This window comes from Mytilus californianus, unplaced genomic scaffold, assembly GCF_021869535.1.
Source record: "Mytilus californianus isolate M0D057914Y unplaced genomic scaffold, xbMytCali1.0.p SCAF_3, whole genome shotgun sequence".
Taxonomy (NCBI): domain Eukaryota; kingdom Metazoa; phylum Mollusca; class Bivalvia; order Mytilida; family Mytilidae; genus Mytilus; species Mytilus californianus.
This window is the reverse complement of record NW_026262679.1, coordinates 35,587,852-35,608,512: the sequence shown is the minus strand read 5'-3', so window position 1 is coordinate 35,608,512 and position 20,661 is coordinate 35,587,852. Positions and strand designations below refer to the sequence as shown.

The window sequence follows — 20,661 nt, the reverse complement described above, 5'->3', positions numbered from 1 at the left end:
TGAAAATTGTTAATTAAAATCTTGGACTGATGTTATTTTTTCCTTGATTGAACGAAATTCATATTACATAGACATTTTTTTACATTTTGCAGCAGAAACAAGCCCAGGAAACTATTGCTGCAACATTTCCTGTAATAAAACCAATATCAAACAAAGAGAGGACAATGGCCAGGAAATATTCTATCTTCCTTGTAAGAAACTTAGACAAGGTTAGACAACTGAGAACAAGAGGTCCAATGACAGAATGTGAGAAGGAAGAAAGTGAAGAACTAGTTAAATCTACTGCCTGTAAAAAGAGAGGTGAGCTATAAGGACTTCATTAAAAGGAATGGGGAGGGTAGGTAGGGATGTTTTATTATTGGACATATGACATGTGTCATTTATGGTTTATGTCCATTTGATGTTTGCTAATTTATTCAAAAGAAAGTTTGTAGATTGTGATGATTTAAGAAGTCCCTTCTTGCTCTTCCACATCCATTTTAAGTGTAAAGCCCTTTAATACTGAAATAAAGATTTATAATTATTTAGATACATTCACAGTTTAGAGATTTTAAGAATATCTGGATAGCAATACATTTTATGCCCCCGCCGTAGCGGAGGGGGCATTAAGTTTTACCCTTGTCCGTCTGTACGTCCGTACGTCCCAAAATTGGTTTCCATTCTCTAACTTTAGTTTGCCTCCACCAAATGTTATGAAACTTATACACAATGCTTATCACCACAAAACAAAGATCAAGATTGAATTTTGGTGGCGTCACTTTTAGCGTTCTAGAGTTATGCCCCTTTACAAATGGAAAAATTGCTGAATTTTTGTTTCCATTCTCTAACTTTAGTTTGCCTCAACCAAATGGTATGAAACTTATACACAATGCTAATTACCACAAAACTCAGATCAAGTACAAATTTGGGTAGCGTCACTTTTACAGTTCTTGAGTTATTTCCCTTTATAACATTATATGCAAGTGGGGACATCATCTGTGTCCATTCCCCATTTATTTTTTAACATAATTTATTCTACGTTTAATTGTTAAGTTTATGTTATTAGCCATTTATTAACATAGAATAAATAAAAAAGGAAACTTAGTTTATCAAATATTTTCATTGCAGTCAAATTCTTTCCATAGGTTTATGTCAGGCCCTCTGTCACCATTTGACATTTATTTTCATGCAAATTAGGGGGTCTCATACTTCAGTCAAAGGGGCACTGTGTGTTTATATCTTTTAGGCACAAATTTGACAAAACTGATTTTTGCATATGAGCATAGTTTAGAATTTTAATAATTTCTTTTCTTAATATTGCAGATGTATTTATAACCCAGCTAACTGCATTGAAAACCTCTAGATCTGTTAAGACCAGACGTCTAGCTTTAGCTGAAGAGAATTCAGAATTGACCCAAACTGCCAGACTAGCACAGATTTTACATCAAATATTAAAAAATCTAGTCTCTTCCAAAGGTAATGTTTATTTTTATGAAAATATGTCTGTGGTTAAAGATTCGTATTTTTTATAAGCTCTTCATTTTGTTGTTTTTGGAAAACATAAGAAGTGCAAAACAAAATTATATCAACTTCATATGAAATCTGGTAGATAGTTTTGTAATTGGCAAATCATACAACATCTACCTATTTTTATATTTAAAACAAGAAAGGTAAAAAAAAATATGTGTGAGGAAATTGTTGATTCACACTTCAGACAGCTGACGATGAGTCCCATTTTACCGGGATAGGCATCCCTCTTCTATACTTCCCACTGAAAAACATTGCGAACACAAGTTACCTTTCTTTGTTAATTGCATGGATGAAAGTGTAAACATGGCGCTTCCGTTTGTTGAAAATCGTGTCAAAATCAACTGAAATTTACGAATTTTACTGGAATTTGAAATAAGGGAACATTTTTTTGTGAAAGATTTGGAAGAATTGAAGCCAGACTACTATATTATTTTGACATAAAATGCTGTTTTATGTACAAAAACACTTGGAATGGACATAGTCAAGTGTAAGGATTTTGTACAACCTGATAAAAATTTTCAAACTTTTGCCGTTTTGGGTTAAATATTTACGATTTTGGGTTCAAAAGACAAATTTCTTGAATTTTATGTATTTCAATGCCGAAAATTAGCAAATTTGATTTTCTTCTGACAAAAAATTTATTAAAACATAAACAAAACTGTGTCCATGGTGTAAGTGAATAAAATGAAGACATAAATAGCTACAGACAAGTTTTTATTGTCAGATAAATAATACAAAGTTCTCCCATTTGTGTCACAATAGCCAGGGAAGCCATAGTCTCAGAGTAGTTTCTGTCAGGGCAGCTATTGATGAAAGGGTTAATACAATGTTTTATATTTTCCACAGGTGAGGATGGAAAGGAGCTGGCTTCATTCCTGACATTACCTTCAAAGAAGAAGCATCCAGAATATTACACAGTTATAGAGAAACCTATTGACTTTCATGTTATAGAGAAACACATATCACAAGGAAAATACACAGACTTAAAGGAGTTTGATAATGATGTTAATCTGCTGTTTAAAAATGCAGAGGTTAGTAAATTTAATCTTATCTTCTGTTATATAAAATCATTATTTATGATACTCTATGAATTTTGTCTGTTTTCTATGCCATTAAACTAATAAACATGCAAGTGAGGCAACAACTGTATGTATGTCATGTAGAAAACAAGAAACACCATTTTACTTTCTGGTTTCTTCACGCTGTACATCTTTAATAAGTCTGATATTAATAGATTTAATGCACAAGGAAAATAAAATGATACACAGTAGTACTACAGTAACTACTCATTATTGTATTCATGGATTTTTATGTCCAAGGAAAATATGACAAGAGCCAGTATTTGTGGCCCATAAAATCGCTGAAAAAGTAAAATCAAAGATATGCAATTGACTATAAATTCTCAAAATGGCAAATAAATATTTTGATACATCTAAAAATTCCTGACTGGATAATGATGAACATATTATGGGGTTTAACTAGTTTTAGTATACCTCAACCTTCCCCTCAGGAAGATCTTTGATAGTCCTTGATTATCCACTTTTCTAGATTTGAGCCAGATATATTGTATTGACACTTGTCTATTGTTGAATACCATAGGTCTTTTGGTGTTTTGTGATGCTGGGTAACTGTCTCCTTGACATATACCCACATCTTTTAAAACTACACAGATTCTGGCAAAGTGTAAAATATGTTAGTTGGTACTGATAATAATTGCATCCTTGTACGTCCTTGGGTAGGAAACTGAATTTGTTTTACAACTTTATTACATCATGCACAATTCTTTTTCTTGTCAAAAATGCTTGAAACCAAAAATAGGAAATTCGAAATTATTAAAAAAGATACAGAAATAAATGTTCTTGTTTATTTCAGAGATATTGTGGAAAAACATCCTGGGTTGGAAATCTGATAATAAAGTTAAGACAAGTGTATATTGGTTCAAAGACGGAAGTACTACCTCTTCTTGAAGATGTTTTAGGAGAAACAGTTCAATCACTAGTGTCAGAAGCAGACTCTTATGATGTCCAGGGTAAGTAGTCAAGTATATTTTTATGCTGTAATGCTGCTACTAGAATAAGTGACAGCCATGAAAATAATTTGTTTTTATTTCTCTTAAAAAATAATCTTTCAAAAAAAAAAAACTATGTCAGTTCTCATGAATGTGGCTTTGAAAGGAGAATTTCACAATAGATTGTGAACATGTTTGTCCTTTGTTATTTGAATATCACCTTTTATAGTAAATTTAAATAAGACAATTGTACCTTCAAAAGAAAATAGAGATTTTTTTAATATGGAAACAGACAAATCAATATAGCATATTTTTGCATGGTGACAAATTGTTTCTTTTGCAAAAACGAAAGTTTATGTTGGAGGATACATAGTTACCTAGTGGACAGATTAGGTTTAAGCCTTCAAAAATTTACGCAATAATCTTAATTTATTTATTTATTATATTATTTGAAGTAGTGTGAATATTCAGTATGAATTTTAAAGTATTTTAATGTGTTAGTATTTTATTCATACTAGGTACACTCTCAAACAACAGGACAGGTTATTTCAATTTATTGTTATGTTACTATAAGCTCAAATATTAATCATCTGATCTCTTGCAAATAATTTAGCAAAAACCAATATTAGAATAACCAGTCATGCTGTTACAAACATGCAAGACTGGGGAATCTAGTGGTAAAAAAAAGTCAAAAACATAACATATGTGTTTATATAAACAGATGAAAAAGATGAAGAGGATGAGGAAGAGGTGATTCGCTGTGTCTGTGGTATATTTAGAGATGAAGGTCTGATGATACAGTGTGAAAAATGTTTTGTAAGTACTTATTCATACTATGTTAAACATAAGCATGATAAATAGTATTCAATGATGTTTCATGAATTTAAAAAAATAAAAGGCAAAAATTTGTCATCTGGCATTGTGCAAGGGAGATAAATTGTAAAATAAAAAAATCCAGTTTTCAAATAAAAAGTTACTTTTATGATGTTCAACATATTTTTATGGCCCTGCCACAAAGTGGTCAGGGCCATATAGTTTTACCCTTGTCCGTCATTCCGTCACAATTATATGGACCTTTTTTCTAAACGCCTTCACATATTTAGCTGATTTTTAGTATGTGAGTCTACTATGATGAGTTACAGATTGAGTTTACATTTGGTTCAGCTTTGCTGATTTTTGCCGAAATTATGGGCTTTGGACTTTGAAAATTTTGTGAAAATAACAGTTATACAGACTTTTTTTCTAAACGCCTTCACATTTGGAGCTTCAAGCTTTTTTTGCGAGCGGGGCCATTCATGTTGTTCCGACACATCTATTCATTTTCAATTGTATATCACATTAATTCAAATAAACTATTATTGTTATATTTGTTGTAGATATGGCAGCATTGTGATTGTATGAAGGTGAAAGGAGATGTAGAGAATTATTTATGTGAACTCTGTAATCCACGACCTGTCAGTAAGGTAGGTAAATTATTGTAGTGATATTTGGTAAGACACAATTTTTACAAAAGGTACCCTGTGTTAGACAAAATAAAAGAATGCCTTACATTTTATAATACAATATAAAGAAGTCTTTTTACACTATTGTTGCATTTATAGGAAAACATTATAAATCAAGAATAATAAATGAAGAAATGCATTATAACCAAAAATGCTTTACTGCACGAATATCGCCATTACTTCTGAAGCAGTGCATGTGTGTTGAAAATGTTAAAAATTAAAACAAAAATTAAATCCATGAAATATTGTAGAGGCTTATAAATGTAATTAATGAAAATTATGGAAAGCAACAGTATTTCTGTAAAGCTATTATTGTTGATATTCTGGTATGGTTTGGGTCTGAATTATTCAAAAATCTTTTTATCATTAATCAGGAAATTATAGCGGATCCCCAGCCAGAGGATGGTACACCAGGATGGACATATTATATGACATTAATGAGAGACGAGTTACAAGTACGAGTAGGAGATTGTGTGTATGTACTCAGGGATGTTCCTATGTCTAAAGACATCAGTGTGGATAGTATCAAAACTTCATACAAACTGGTGGCAGAGATCGGTCATGATAAACTGGAAATCTTCAGAATAGAGAGATTGTGGAAAGATGGAAAGTAAGTGTCAACACTGAAGGGACCTGTGTTATTTGGCCCTGCAGCTTCTGTCATGGTTCAATGACTTTGAATGTTTTGGATAGTTTACATGTTAAAATATTGCCATTTTGAGATCAACAGTTGTATTTTACTATCAAAATTACATAAAAACGAGGCAAATCTCTGTGTCAACAGTTTTTTAGAATCACTTTTTGTGAATGAAAAATCTCAAATAGTATGAGTAGGATTGAAAAACAATTGTGTACCATTGGTATATTTCATATGCAGGTGTGCATATTATTTTATTGGTGGTAAAATTGTCAGTAAAAAAAAAAGTTTTTCTTTAGGCACTAGATTTCATGATTAGCTTGAAACACGAAATCTATGAATATTTATCCCCAGTTACATATTTCTATTTGCTTGCATCAGTATTAATTATTTGTCTCTGTGCTTCACACAAAAATGTGCTAGCAGGGCCCGTGCTGACATGTTTTGAGTTATTAATTTATTTGACCCCCGTAAACTGTATTGCAATCCATCATTTCTGTTGATTGAATAAGTAAAGTATTGAAATTAAATTAATAATGGTATTGATTATTTTCTTATTTCAGCCAAAATAAATTTGCCTTTGGACACAACTTTTATCATCCGCATGAAACATTCCATGAACCGTCCAGGAAGTTCTTCCCTAATGAAGTGTTCAGAATGCCTCTTTACGAAATGATCCCTTTGGAAACAATTATTGGCAGCTGCTGTGTAATGGATCTGAATACATACTGTAAAGGTCGTCCCAAGGTTATGAGGGAACAAGATATATATGTTTGTGAATACAGACTGGATAAAACTGCTCATCTATTTTACAAGATCTCAAAACACCCGTAAGTAAAACAATTTACCAAACAAAATGAATTATTATATTATTTCTGAATCGTAATAAATTAAGAAGACATCATATGGTATATTTGCCTGTCACTGGAAAACAAAATGCCTTGAAAAGACCATCAATTTAATTAAAAATCGCATTCAATTTATATGTTTTTTTTTATCTTGCATAATTTAAGTCAACTGTGATAGTTCACTGTCTGTATATGCAGCCTACATGTACATGTAATCAAGAACTTCACTTTTGATTTAAATCTTTATATTTTGCATATTTCAAGTCAAACTGCTAGTTCACTGTCTGTAAGTATATTCAACATACATGTGTGAATGTAGCTGGAGACTTTAATGAATTTGACTGCTTTGATGCATGATTTCTCCAGTTGGAGATGAGATAGATATTTATTTTACTATATGAGTTTTAGATAATCCAATAAATTCATGTTAGACTACAACAACAAGACAGATCAATATATGTATATATTTGTTCTGTAGTTTGTTGTGTTAGATATTGTCCATTAGATTTAGATTATTACACATTTAACATGCTTTAATAATGAAATTTGATAATTGATTTTATTTCTATTTCAGGTACGCCATCAATACCAAGTCATATTGTTTTGATAAATTTCCCCAGAGACTAAACCCAAAGCGAACTTATTCAGTAAGTACATATTATATCTGGCTTAAAAGACAGTAAAAATAAAACTCCCCACCTACAATAGTAGAGGGGAATTATGGTTTTTGGTCTCTGCGTCCGTCCGTCTGTCCCACTTCAGGTTAAAGTTTTTGATGAAGTTGAAGTCCAATCAACTTGAAACTTAGTACACATGTTCCCTATGATATGATCTTTCTAATTGCATTGCCAAATTAGAGTTTTGACCCCAAATTCACGGTCCACTGAACATAGAAAATGATAGTGCGAGTGGGGCATCCGTGTACTATGGACACATTCTTGTTTCACATGGAGTAGGTAATCTTAAATGGCCAGAAGACCGGAATTTTTATTGTGAACATATATGTATATTAAACATTACGGTGTATGCAAAATAAAGAAGGATATTCCATTCAGTTGAGGACACTATGATCTACATTTATGTATGAAAACTTTTGCTGAAGCCTGGCATTTATCTCTTGATACTCTTACCCTTTATGTCATATTCTTTACATTTTTCTTGTAAAGTGCAAAACATTTATTGAACATTATAAGGATTATTATTGTGATCTTTATTCTATATGTGTGACATTTGGTAGATTTTCATAAGTTTCCTGCAATTCTATAATGTGTTTAATTATTGATATGTCCAAGTATATAGTAACTGCTGTGTCCATTTATTTGCCCATCATTACTTTTTATCAGTAAAACTGCTTAAACAAGTGATTAGATTTCAAATTTCTTAGAGACTTCAATAGTTAATTGCATTGTATAATTATTTTATTGGATGATTATTGGGATCCTCTTGTGTCTTGTCGGTTCATTTTCTAGTTGTTCATGTTTCTTGATGTACACAATTTATGAAATTTGAATATATTTGACTTTGTATTGTAGCCTCATGAAGTACCTGAAGCTTATAAAACTAAAATAAGACCAGAAAAACAAATTCTTGATTCAAGTTCGGCATCAAGAAAAAAGAAAAGATTAAGTCTGAAAGGGAAAGCTAAAGACCCAAAAGTTCTGCAGCAGGAAGAAGAACAGTATCAAAAGATGGAGGCTCAGAAGGTATTGAATGTAAAATTGTTAAATTATCTGTACAACTATTTACTATAATTATTATTAATTTGAGTGCCTTTAATCCCCCGGTGCATTTAAATCTGGAACAGCCATTAGATAGTAACACAAATTTTTTAAAAAGACCAATGATGACAACATTGATTTAAGATGGATAAAGTTCAATGTTTCTTTATCTATATTGACCTAATTTTGGAAACATTTGTGTATTGTTTAATTTTTTTGGCCACATTTTGTTATCAAATTTTTTTTTTTTTATAAATGCAGATGAATTGGAATATGTCACATGTTTTATAACATTAAATGTAAAAGGTTCTCATTACAAGGTTCAAACATAAGGGAATGTGAACTCAGGATTGTGAGGTTTGACTGTATTTCAAAAAATACTACACAGATTTAGGACAGACTTTTAATATTTTGGTATACTTTTGTCTGTGTGAGCATGTCTTGCAATAACTCAAGTTTTATTGAATGGATCTTCCTCAAATACTACAAAATGCTTTGATCTGTTCATTGAAGATGATCTCCTTTTCAATATTGACAATTGTCAAATTTGTTATTCCAGAAATGATAGGACATCACAATTTGAAGCCTACATGTATCTCATAGTAATGTGATAATAGATGTTCAATGGCTATAGTTAATCTGCATTTCATATTGATTTCATTGGTTAGCTGTTATTGTTCCAGTTGTATTGGTTTCAAATCACGTAATTTATAAATAAGCTTGACATGTTATTTCAGGTTAAAGAAAAGAAGAACAGAATAGACAGAATAATGTTGAAGATGTTATCAACTGTCCACAGTAAACAGAGAATAGATTTGTCATATTTATTAGACTGTAAACGACAGAGTAAAAAACCACACACATTAGATGTATGACAAAAGGCCAAAAGTCTCATCAAATAATAATGGTATGTGGACTAGGAAGTCATGAAAGATAATGTCCAGTGTTGGATCTGCTGAAGTAAAACAGAGCAAAATCGGCAGAACGATATACATGTATACTCAGCATTAGATGTATGGAATGAAGGACATAGAAATGGCAGGAGTAGTGCTGTGATATGATTACAGTCCCGTGTTTACTCATTAGTATGCGTGTATGTCAACAAGTGAACAGCTGTTATACACTGCCACATTATTTCTTACTTTAAAGGTTGTACTAACCAAAACAACTGAAAGAAAAATATTCTTTGTGCAGAGCAAAATTCAAAGTAAATTTTTGAAGTTTATTTCATTTCTTAGTACTTATTTGGATTATATTACATGAATGTGGAATAATCCTCAATTTATTTTTAATAAACAAATTATTGGCTAAGAAAAAAATAATCAAGTGCCAGATACATTAGCACGAAAACATAAGGTTATTTTCTTTTTACTAAAACAATTAAAAAGCATTTGAGGTGAAAGTTGTGATTGATAACGAAGAAGACAACTTGAAAATCAGCAAACTTGTCCATCTCATAACCATAAATTCTACAAAAAAATTGTTCTAATTTAGAAAAATATTGAAATACAAACCCTATTTATAAATATTTGCACAAAGAAGTATTATTTGATATGATACTAGTATGAGTATTCACAAAGATCAAACCATCTGAATGATGTAAAACTTCATTATTTATTGTAGTCAATACAGTCAAAACTGAATAGTCTTATAATGGTTCTCCATTCTAAACACTGCCCTGTATCCTTACGTGTGGTTGTTATTGATGTGTTAGATCTTCATATATCAATGTTGTCATTCTATTACAGCTGTAACCCAATTCAAATTTTCTTTTAAACATTGGTGTTGTGAAAACATCTAGGCCTATGAATTAAACAGTTGGTTAATATTGAACAAACATATATTGAACCTGCAGTTGTTATGTTTTGTTATATTATTTATCTGGGCCCAGATTTTAAATATTTGTGAGGTTTTTGCCATAAGAATGAATTGGGTAGAATTAGATGATATTGATATGGTATAAGGATTTTGATAATTACTTAGGCATAATGTATATATCCTAGCTGTTGTCTGTTATAATACATTGTTATGTTAGAGGATAGAGTACTATATTTGGTGATTTTTTTTCACTGTTGTTTTTTTTCTGACTATGCAAATCTCTTACATGTTGTAAAATCATCATTATGTCACTGCCTTAGATTATGTACATAAAATTCTATATCTAGCATAGCTAGAAATTGTATATAATGTATTATTGTACAGATGTAGCTAAAACCCATTTTGTAGTTAAAAACTAAACCATGGCATTCATGATACTCTACATAAAATGTTTATAAGACAAGGTGTTCAGAAGCCCAATAATTAGGCAGCAAGTCGTCGTAAGTGGGCATGTACATTTTCATTTCGGGAGTATCAAATACTCAAATTTAATGGGGACGTGTATAATTATTCCCTAATCTGTATTTGTAAATTTTGAATCGTGTTAAATAAAACATGTTTTTTCTCATTTTGACAAGGATCAAATATTTTGTGTAGATTAATTGGAGACATTTTTTTGCCATTTTTTTCCCATGTAGGTTGTTACATATATATATTTATTATCTGGGGTGCTTTTACATTTTTATTTACATGTTGTTATCAGTCATTTGTTGAATCAGATATTGCAATACCAAATTACTGTATTTTGAACAAATTGTCACCATTTTTATCATTGCTTTAATCTCATCTTTTATATTGTGATCTTTTATTCCAATTTATTCCATTTTTATCGTGCTGATTTTATTTTTATTTATTGCTTGTTGGCTTTTCAACCAAATTTGTACTTAAGATAAATGGCTATATTATAAATGAAATCATTGCTTGCAACATATTTTGTCAGGGCAGAATTAGGCTTTAATTTTATAGACAATGGAATAGAAAGGAAGATTAATTATATAGATCAAAAGACAAATAAGGGCTCTCACTTGAAAGAACCTGTTTATAACTAGTTTATTATATTTTAAAAGTCAAATTGGTTATCAAATGAATTTACTGTCAATTGCATTCTTGCTGAATTGACTACCGTACCTTTTGAAATGAAATTTTTGTTCCTGTTCCACAAGTTGTAAACTATTTTACACCATTTTGGATATGTTTTGTCATATTGACACACCAAACAAAATATACAGGAATTTTGCACACTGACATAATCAATGTGTTTTTCAATTTTAAAAAATTTTGACCACAATTTTTTGACATCAAATTTTAAACCTTTAAATATAATGTTAGTGGATTGATTGTTTATTGTTTATGTCATAGAGTAGAACGGAAGGGGGATAACTAACTTTGTTTGTTTATAACTGGACAGATGACCTTTGACATAACTTGTTGCTTGTCATATCCATGGTGATTTGACTACCCATTATGGGGACCGACACAAAATAAAATTATAAAACCATCTTCATTAGAGTTGTTGTATATTGTAGCACATAAAAAACAAGGAAAACAGTTCACATGAAAGAGATAAGGTTTTCATTCATTTAATATCAACTACAGTTGTTTTAGATGGTTAAATTATTATAGTGTCTGTTTTTAAGACATTGGATAAATTAGTAATAAAGAAAGAAAAATAGTTTACCACAGTTCAAAATTCAAATCTATACAAGAGTGCACACGCTGAAATGTCTCGCCTTCTTTACTAATCATTGATATTATGTTGATAGTCCTAAATATAAAGCTTTATTACAACTGTCACATAAACTTAACATTAACCAAGAAAACTAAACACTGACCAATAAACCATGAAAATGAGGTCAAGGTCAGATGAACCATACCAGGCAGACATGTACAGTTAACAATTCTTCCATATAACAAATATAGTTGACCTATTGCTTATAGTTTAAGAAAAACAGACCAAAACACAAAAACTTAACACTGAGCAATGAACCGTGAAAATGAGGTCAAGGTCATATAAAACCTGCGTGACTGACATATAGATCATAAAATATTTCCATACACCAAATATAGTAGACCTATTGCATATAGTATTAGAAAAAAAGACCAAAACTCAAAAACTTAACTTTGACCACTGAACCATGAAAACGAGGTCAAGGTCAGATGACACCTGCCAGCTAGACATGTACACCTTACAATCATTCCATACACCAAATATAGCAGACCTATTGCATACAGTATAAGAAAAACAGACCAAAACACAAAAACTTAACTATAACCACTGAACCATGAAAATGAGGTCAAGGTCAGATGACACCTGCCAGTTGGACATGTACACCTTACAGTCCTTCCATACACCGAATATACTAGACCTATTGCTTATAGTATCTGAGATATGGACTTGACCACCAAAACTTAACCTTGTTCACTGATCCATGAAATGAGGTCGAGGTCAAGTGAAAACTGTCTGACGGGCATGAGGACCTTGCAAGGTACGCACATACCAAATATAGTTATCCTACTACTTATAATAAGAGAGAATTTAACATTACAAAAAATGTTAACTTTTTTTTCAAGTAGTCACTGAACCATGAAAATGAGGTCAAGGACATTGGACATGTGACTGACGGAAACTTCGTAACATGAGGCATCCATATACAAAGTATGAAGCATCCAGGTCTTCTACCTTCTAAAATATAAAGCTTTTAAGAAGTTAGCTAACGCCGCCGCCGCCGCCGCCGCTGGATCACTATCCCTATGTCGAGCTTTCTGCGACAAAAGTCGCAGGCTCGACAAAAATGGAGAGCAACTTATTGTAGCAACTATTCCTTACTTAGTACAGGCATTTTTTTAGAGAAAATTATGCTGTAATATCAGCTATTTACAGTCAGTTATCAGCTGTGTACTGTCAACCCTCAGCTGTTTACAAAACTCAATCACCAGCTGTATGTCTAACTATCAATCATTAGCTGTTTCCCAAACTTTTAATTATCAGCTGTTTACGTAACTGTCAATCATCAGCTGTTTATATAACTGTTACTCATCAGCTATTTACATATCTGTCAACCATCAGCTGTTTACATAACAGTCAATTATCAGCTGGTAACCTAACTATCAGCTGTTTACATAACTCATTAGCTGTTTACATTACTGCCAATCATCAGCTATTTACATTACTGTCAATCATCAGCTGTTTACATAACTCAATTACCAGCTGATTACATAACTGTCAATGATCAGCTGATTACATAAATGTCAATTGTCAGCTGTTTACATAACGGTCAATCATCAGCTGATTACATAATTGTCAATTATCAGCTGTTTACATAACTGTCAATTATCAGTTGTTTACATAACTGTCAATTATCAGCTGATTACATAACAGTCAATCATCAGCTGTTCAAATAACAGTCAATCATCAGCTGTTCACATAGCAGTCAATCATCAGCTGATTACCAAACTTTTAATGATCAATGATCAGCTGTTAACATAACTCTCAATCATCAGTTGTTTACCAAAATGTCAACTAATAGCTGTTTACATAATTGTCAATTATCAGCTGGTTACATAACTGTCAATTATCAGCTGATTACCTCACTATCAACCATCAGCTGTTTACAATGTTTAGTTGTAAACCTATCTGTCAACCATCAGCTGTTAACATAACAGTCAATTATCAGCTGATTACAGAACTACTTACCATCAGCTGTTTACATAACTGTCTACCATCAGCTGTTTACAAAATTGTCAATTTTCAGCTGTTTACCAATCTGTCAATGATCAGCTGTTAACATAACTCTCAATTATCTGCTGTTTACCTAACTGTCAATTATCAGCTGTTAATGCAACTGTCGATTATCACTTGTATATATAACTCAATCATCAGTTGTTTACCAAAATGTCAATTAATAGCTGTTTACCAAACTGTCAAAGATCAGCTGTTTACATAATTGTCAATGATCAGCTGTTCACATAACTGTCAAAATCATCAGTGGTTAACATTACTGTCAACCATCAGCTCTTTATCAAACCATCAATTTTTAGTTCATTATCAGCTGTTTATAAAACTGTCAATCATCAGCTGTTTACCAAACTGTCAACCATTATATGTTTACCAAACTGTCCTGTTTACATAACTGTCAATTATAAGCTGTTTGCATACTTATTAACCATTAGATGTTTACAATTGTCAATCATCAGCTGTTTACATAACTGTCAATTATCAGCTGGTCACATAACTGTCAATGATCAGCTGTTTACATAACTGTCAATGATCAGCAGTTAATATTACTGTCAACCATCATCTGTTTACCAAACTGTCAATTATCAGCTGTTTACATAACTGTCAACCATCATTTGTTTACATAACTGTCAATTATAAGCTGTTTACATACCTGTCAATCATCAGCTGTTAACATAACTGTCAACCAATAGCTGTTTACATAACTCAACCATCAGCTTTTGACATAACTGTCAATCAACAGCTGTTTACCTAACTATCAACCATCAGCTATTTATATAACTGTGAACCTATGGGAGTGACACATTGGTTTTCACACAATAACTTAAGTTTAAGTGAATGGATCTCTGAAATTTTACCATAAGGTTCAATACCAAAAAGGTAGGTTGAGAATGATTTTGGGGGTTATGGTACCAACAGTTAAGGAATTAGGGGCCAAAAAGGGGCAAAAAATAAGCATTTTTGTAACTTCCAGACAATAACTTGTGTGTTAGTATATGGACCTCTCTGACATTGTACCACAAGGTTCCATATCACAAAGGGAATGCTGGGATCGATATTGGGGGTAATTGCCTCAAAATTTTAGGAATTAGGGGCCAAAAAGGGGCAAAAAACAAGTATTTTTCTAGTTTCAGGACAATAACTTGTAAGTGTATGGATCTTTCTGAAATTGTACTACAAGGTTCCATATCACAAAGGGAAAGCTAGAATTGAGTTTGGGGTAATTGCCCAAAACGTTTAGGAAATAGGGGCCAAAAAGGGGCCAAAAATAAGCATTTTTCTAGTTTCCAGACAATAACTTGTGTTCAAGTGTATGGATTTGAAATTGTACTGCAAGGTACCATACCACAAAGGAAAGGCTGGGATTGAGTGTCGGGGTAATTGCCTCAAAATATTAAGAATTAGGGGCAGAAAACAAGCATTTTTCTAGTTTCAGGACAATAACTTGTGTGTAAGTGTATGGATCTTTCTGAAATTGTACTACAGGGGGTTCAAAAAATTGGGGGGGGGGATTTTTTTTCCCTTTATTTCCTTTTTTTTTCTTTAAAATTTTCCATTTTAAGTTGGTTATTTTTATACGACCGCAAAAAAAATTTTGGGATCGTATAATGGTATGATGTTGTCGCCGTCTGCGTCGTTGTCCGAAGACACATTGGTTTCCGGACAATAACTTTAGTTTAAGTGAATGGATCTCTATGAAATTTTTTAAGAAGGTTCAATACCAAAAAAGGAGGGTTGGGATTGATTTTGGGGATGATGGTCCCAACCGTTTAGGAATAAGGGGCCCAAAACAAGCAATTTTCTAGTTTCAGGATAATAACTTGTGTATAAGTATTTCTATTGCTCTGAAATTGTACCACAATGTTTAATACCACAAGTAGAAGGTTTGGATTCCTTTTAGGGGTTATGGGGTCAACAGTTTAGGAATTAGGGGCCAAAAAGGGGCACATTGTACCACAAGGTTCCATATAACAAAGGGAAGACTGGGATTGAGTTTGGGGTTAATTGCCCCAATTATGTAGGAATTAGGGGCCAAAAAAGGGCCAAAAACAAGCATGTTTCTAGTTTCCAGACAATAACTTGTGTGTAAGTGTATGGATCTCTCTGAAATTGTACTACAAGGTTCCTTACTACAAAGGAAAGGCTGGGATTGAGTTTAATGGTTATTGCTCCAAGGGGGGTTTCAAAAAGTTGGGGGGGGGGGGGGGTATTTTTACCAATTTTTTTAAGGGATTCATATTCTTTTTTTTATTTTTTAAATTTCGAATTTTTGAAAAGTTTCAAGAAGAAATCTTCAATTGCACAGTATTGGGCAATGGATTTATAAGATCTTTGACCACATTTATTTTGTGTCAGAAACCTATATTATGTCAAAAATTTTATCACATTCCAAATTCAGACAGTATCAAGCTTGAATATTGTGTCCAAATTTGCCCCAACTGTTCAGGGTTCAACCTCTGCGGTCGTATCAGGCTGCGCTCAGAGAAGCATTTTATTGATTGATATATAAAAGCAAATAATAATGATATGGTTTGATTTCATCAAAAATTGAAATATTGGGGTTCTTTGATATGCTGAATCTAATCGTGTATTTAGATTCTTAACTTTTGGTCCCGTTTTCAAATTGGTCTACATTAAGGTCCAAAGGATCCAAAATTAAACTTAGTTTGATTTTAACAAAAATTGAATTCTTGGGGTTATTTGATATGCTGAATCTAACCATGTATGTATTTAGATTTTGGATATTGGACCATAATAGGTAAATTAAAAATTTTAAGTTCTTAGACCACATTCATTCTGTGTCAGAAACCTATGCTGTGTCAAATATTTAATCACAATCCAAATTCAGAGCTGTATCAAGCTTGAATGTTGTGTCCATACTTGCCCCAACTGTTCAGGGTTCGACCTCCGCGGTCGTATCAAGCTGCACACAGTGGAGCATTGTATTAATCTTTTCATCTGTATTTCAGGAATAAAACCTATAATCAATGCAATTTCCAGCATTCACCGCCATATTGTCTCAAGAGTAAATAAAGAAACAGTCATTTCATGTCAAAACAATAATTTAGCCTGCCTTGTGCTGAAAAAATTCACATACCTTTAATTGCATACAAGAGGGCAAATATGCCCTTCTATTTCATTTTTTTTTATCATTCTAAATAAGACATTCAACAGAAATGAAACAGGGATCCAAAGTCCTTCAGCTTTCATTTCATAAATAATTTACATATTTTGAAAGATTAAGCTATGGTTAAGAACTATTTTGTTTGAAATGTGTTCTTTCGTATGTGTTTTTCTAGACTGGTCAGAATTAGTGGTTCTATACCTTAGGCAAATTTGTTCCCATAGCCCACATAGTATCATCCTAGCATTTAAATGGTTTTTTTTTCAGCACTTGAAATTCAGATGCTAATATTTTCCTTGATGGAGATAGACAAAGTAGGAAAATGTATATTCAAGAATTTTTAATATGAAAATAAGTAGATGTGGTATGATTGCCGATGAAGCAACTACTGTAAATTCAGAAATTATTGCGAGGTTTTTATTAATGCAAATAATGCGACGGGGTGTGAATCGCAATAATAAGAACTCGCATTTTGATATCTGATACATTTATGTGTATGCAGATTTTCCAGAAATCGCAATAAATAATCTCGAATATTTGTCCATTCTTAAAAAAATCACATCAATAAATGCACGCAATAATTTCTGAATTTACAGTATCTACCAATGACCAAAGCATGAGGATGTTAACAACTTTATGGCCACCGTTCAATTTTCAACAATGAGCAAAACCCATATCATATTGTAAGTTGTAAAACACCCCGGCATTGGAAAATGTGAATCAATTCAAAAGAGAAAACCAAAAGCCAGATTTATGCTAAAACAATGGAACTAGAAACAAATAAAGCAGACGGCAACCAATAGAAACCACTGAAAAACAGGCTATTGACTTGGATCAGACACACAGAGAACGTGGCATGGTTTTAACATGTTTGTGAGCACTCAACCTTCCCCTCTTACCTTGGACAGTGGTATAAGAACACAACAGAAGAACAAAATTAAAATCATTTGGTAATGGCTTGACTCATCAGATAGGCATGAAGCACAACAAAAACATTAAAACTGGATTACTGTAAATTCAGAAATCTTTGCATTTATTATTGCAACTGCTGGTTGCACAATTGACAAAAAAGCATGATTGATAATCACCATTCCATTAAATGCTGCATACAAATAATGCTTTCAAAATTTCAGATGTGAGATTTAATGCAAAACCCATCTTGTTGCAATTTTTGCAATAAAAATAATAACATTGCAAAAACTGAATTTTCAGTATATGATCAGTATATGAACAAAAGTACATGTACCAGTAGCAATGATTGTTTTGTGATTTGTACCCCGAAACTTTCTCTCTGACAAGTAAATGTTGTTGACTTTCTATTGTCCATTTTCCAGATCTTATTCTACCCCAGGCTACAAAGTAGCAGGGGAAACTTTAGTTTTTTACCTGTATCTTAATCAGTCATTTTTGTTTCTAGATGCTAACTCCAATACGTTATATTTGATTGTAAGTATACTTCTATAAAGCATCGCATATAATGAGAGGAAAATTTCTATTGATTTTGAGGTCACAAGATGAAGGTCATAGTTTGAAATTTATGAGTGGTTTCCAGATGCTTTATCAAATACTAGACATGGGATTGCAACCTTTCTTTGGTATATATGTAAAGTCATATTTAATGAGGGAAAATCTTTATTGATTTTGAGGACATATCAATGGTCAAAGCTAATATTAAAAATAAAATGAAAATTTGGTGCAGAAAAGTTATTTAGATGATTAACTACTACATACAAATTAGCAACCATACTTGGATATATGGTCACATATAATAAGAGGAAGATCCCTATTGATTTAAGGAAAAAATGAGAATAACACAATGTCCAAGACCATGGTCATAATAACTAAAAATAGATTTTTGGTAAATTGTGTAACACAATATCATATCTTTAAGTAAATTGAAAATTATGCCATCAGGTCATCATAAGCTTTTGTCCTTAATATAAGGATGTAGGTATGTGAGCTTACTCACTAAAGGTTCTTTAATGAGTATTGAAATTCACATACAAATAAGTCAACATAAAGTTTCATACAAGTGGTGCAAAATAATTTCATTTTGCATGACTTCGACTCCATTTACATAGGAAATAGGAACAGGATGCTCGGCAAGCTAACATGTCAACAAATTATAAAGTTGGAGTCTAATGGAATCCCAAATGTATCTTTTAACAATCGGTTTTTACAGAATTTTTTAATTTTTAGAAGAGTTGCAACATTCGTACCCTAATATTATGAATTTGGTCAAGACATCAACATTTTGGTTTCCAGATAAAACCTTAGAGTGAAAAACTTAATTTTTTCATGGCCCATGGAAAGAGGAAGACACCTCTTGATTATGGGTCAATAGGTCATGGTATCTGTAATTGATGGTCTGAAATTTTGACATTTTTTTTGTTTCCAGATGTTATCTTTTGAACAATATGTCAAGTTTTTATAATAGACTTGGTTTGATAATGCCCCAGAGATGAAGAATAAGACTCCTATTAATGTTTAGGTCACAATGACATTGCTTTGGTAAAGGTCAAGCTTATAGCAGTAATTGCTGTTCAGATAGTTTGACAAAAGTCTGGTTACCAAAGTAGTTTTTGAATCATGTCAAACCTTCATAAAATTTTATATCTTGAAAATGTCTCTTTGAAAGAATAGGACCTCTAACAATATTTAGTTTAAAGGTCAAGGTTGAAGTACGTCATTTTGAATTTTGAGAAGTTTTGTTAGTAGATATCTTTTGAGTCAAAAATCAGATTTTTGACAATTTAAGGTGGGTAATTTGCCTTTGCAGAAAAAAGATCTTAGTTTTCAGGTCACGTGGTCAATGGCAAGGTAACAGCAGCAACTAATAAACCTATATTTGTGTTATCCTTGCATCATTTGACACAAATTGTCAGCAGCTTTAGAGTCTCCATCACCAAAATAACAAAAAATTTGTAATCTACTCCAAAATCTATTTCTTCTGCAATTCCATAAAGATTGCAAATCAACTAATGCACCAATGTTGCCTCTGTAATTCTTTGCAATGATTTTGGATTGTTTTGTCTGATTTTCTTTTATTTATTGTGGCAGTTGAAATCATCAATCAGTTCTTTAAACCGATAAAAGTTTGACAACAATTTGTCCCTTATAGTATTTTCTAATCATCATAAATGAATATTTTTATGATCTATCTTTTTTTGTTGGGTTAGTTTGTGGCAAAATCTTTAAGGTAAACCTTCTCAGATAGTTACAGGCCAAGTTTGCTTCCACCTTGTGGTTTCAAAGGAAAGTGATGGCATGGCCAAATAGGTGAGCTAATTTGTAAAATTTAGAGATGACTATGAATAGAAATAGCTACAACTGGCTAATTGTCAAATGGATAGGCAAGATGAAACTGGTTTTAAGTGTGTATTTGTAATACAACTAGATTGCCTTTGTAGTAATGAATTTGATACAGACCAGACATAATGTGCAATGGTACCTATTTGCATAACTTAGCTCCAATGATCACAATTTTTATCGAAAATAAAACGAGATCCCAATATATTATAGGAATCAATTGTCAATGAAAGGTGAAATTTATAATAAAAGCTTTTGTTTATGCTCCAATGGGATAATCGATTAATAAAAGGTATTTATTTTAAAAAATGGATAAAAATGAAAAAATGAACTAGTAAAGAATAGTGTATGTGTATTCTGCCAAAGTCTTTGACATACTACAGCCCCAGCAA

General features: G+C 32.0%; 1 protein-coding gene across 2 annotated transcripts in view; it reads left to right on the top strand.

The window, feature by feature from the left end:
- Window positions 1-11,602, top strand: part of LOC127734450 (histone-lysine N-methyltransferase ASH1L-like) — a 52,692-nt gene extending 41,090 nt beyond the window's left edge. For both annotated transcript variants that reach the window (XM_052244320.1, XM_052244319.1), the window contains exons 13-23: window positions 93-300; window positions 1,303-1,455; window positions 2,356-2,540; window positions 3,382-3,538; window positions 4,239-4,333; window positions 4,894-4,980; window positions 5,394-5,629; window positions 6,220-6,486; window positions 7,079-7,151; window positions 8,037-8,207; window positions 8,960-11,602. In XM_052244320.1, the coding sequence (XP_052100280.1) occupies window positions 93-300; window positions 1,303-1,455; window positions 2,356-2,540; window positions 3,382-3,538; window positions 4,239-4,333; window positions 4,894-4,980; window positions 5,394-5,629; window positions 6,220-6,486; window positions 7,079-7,151; window positions 8,037-8,207; window positions 8,960-9,097 (1,770 nt within the window). In that variant the 3' untranslated portion in view covers window positions 9,098-11,602. The remainder of the gene's footprint in view (window positions 1-92; window positions 301-1,302; window positions 1,456-2,355; window positions 2,541-3,381; window positions 3,539-4,238; window positions 4,334-4,893; window positions 4,981-5,393; window positions 5,630-6,219; window positions 6,487-7,078; window positions 7,152-8,036; window positions 8,208-8,959) is intronic.
- The last annotated feature ends 9,059 nt before the right edge of the window (window positions 11,603-20,661 follow it).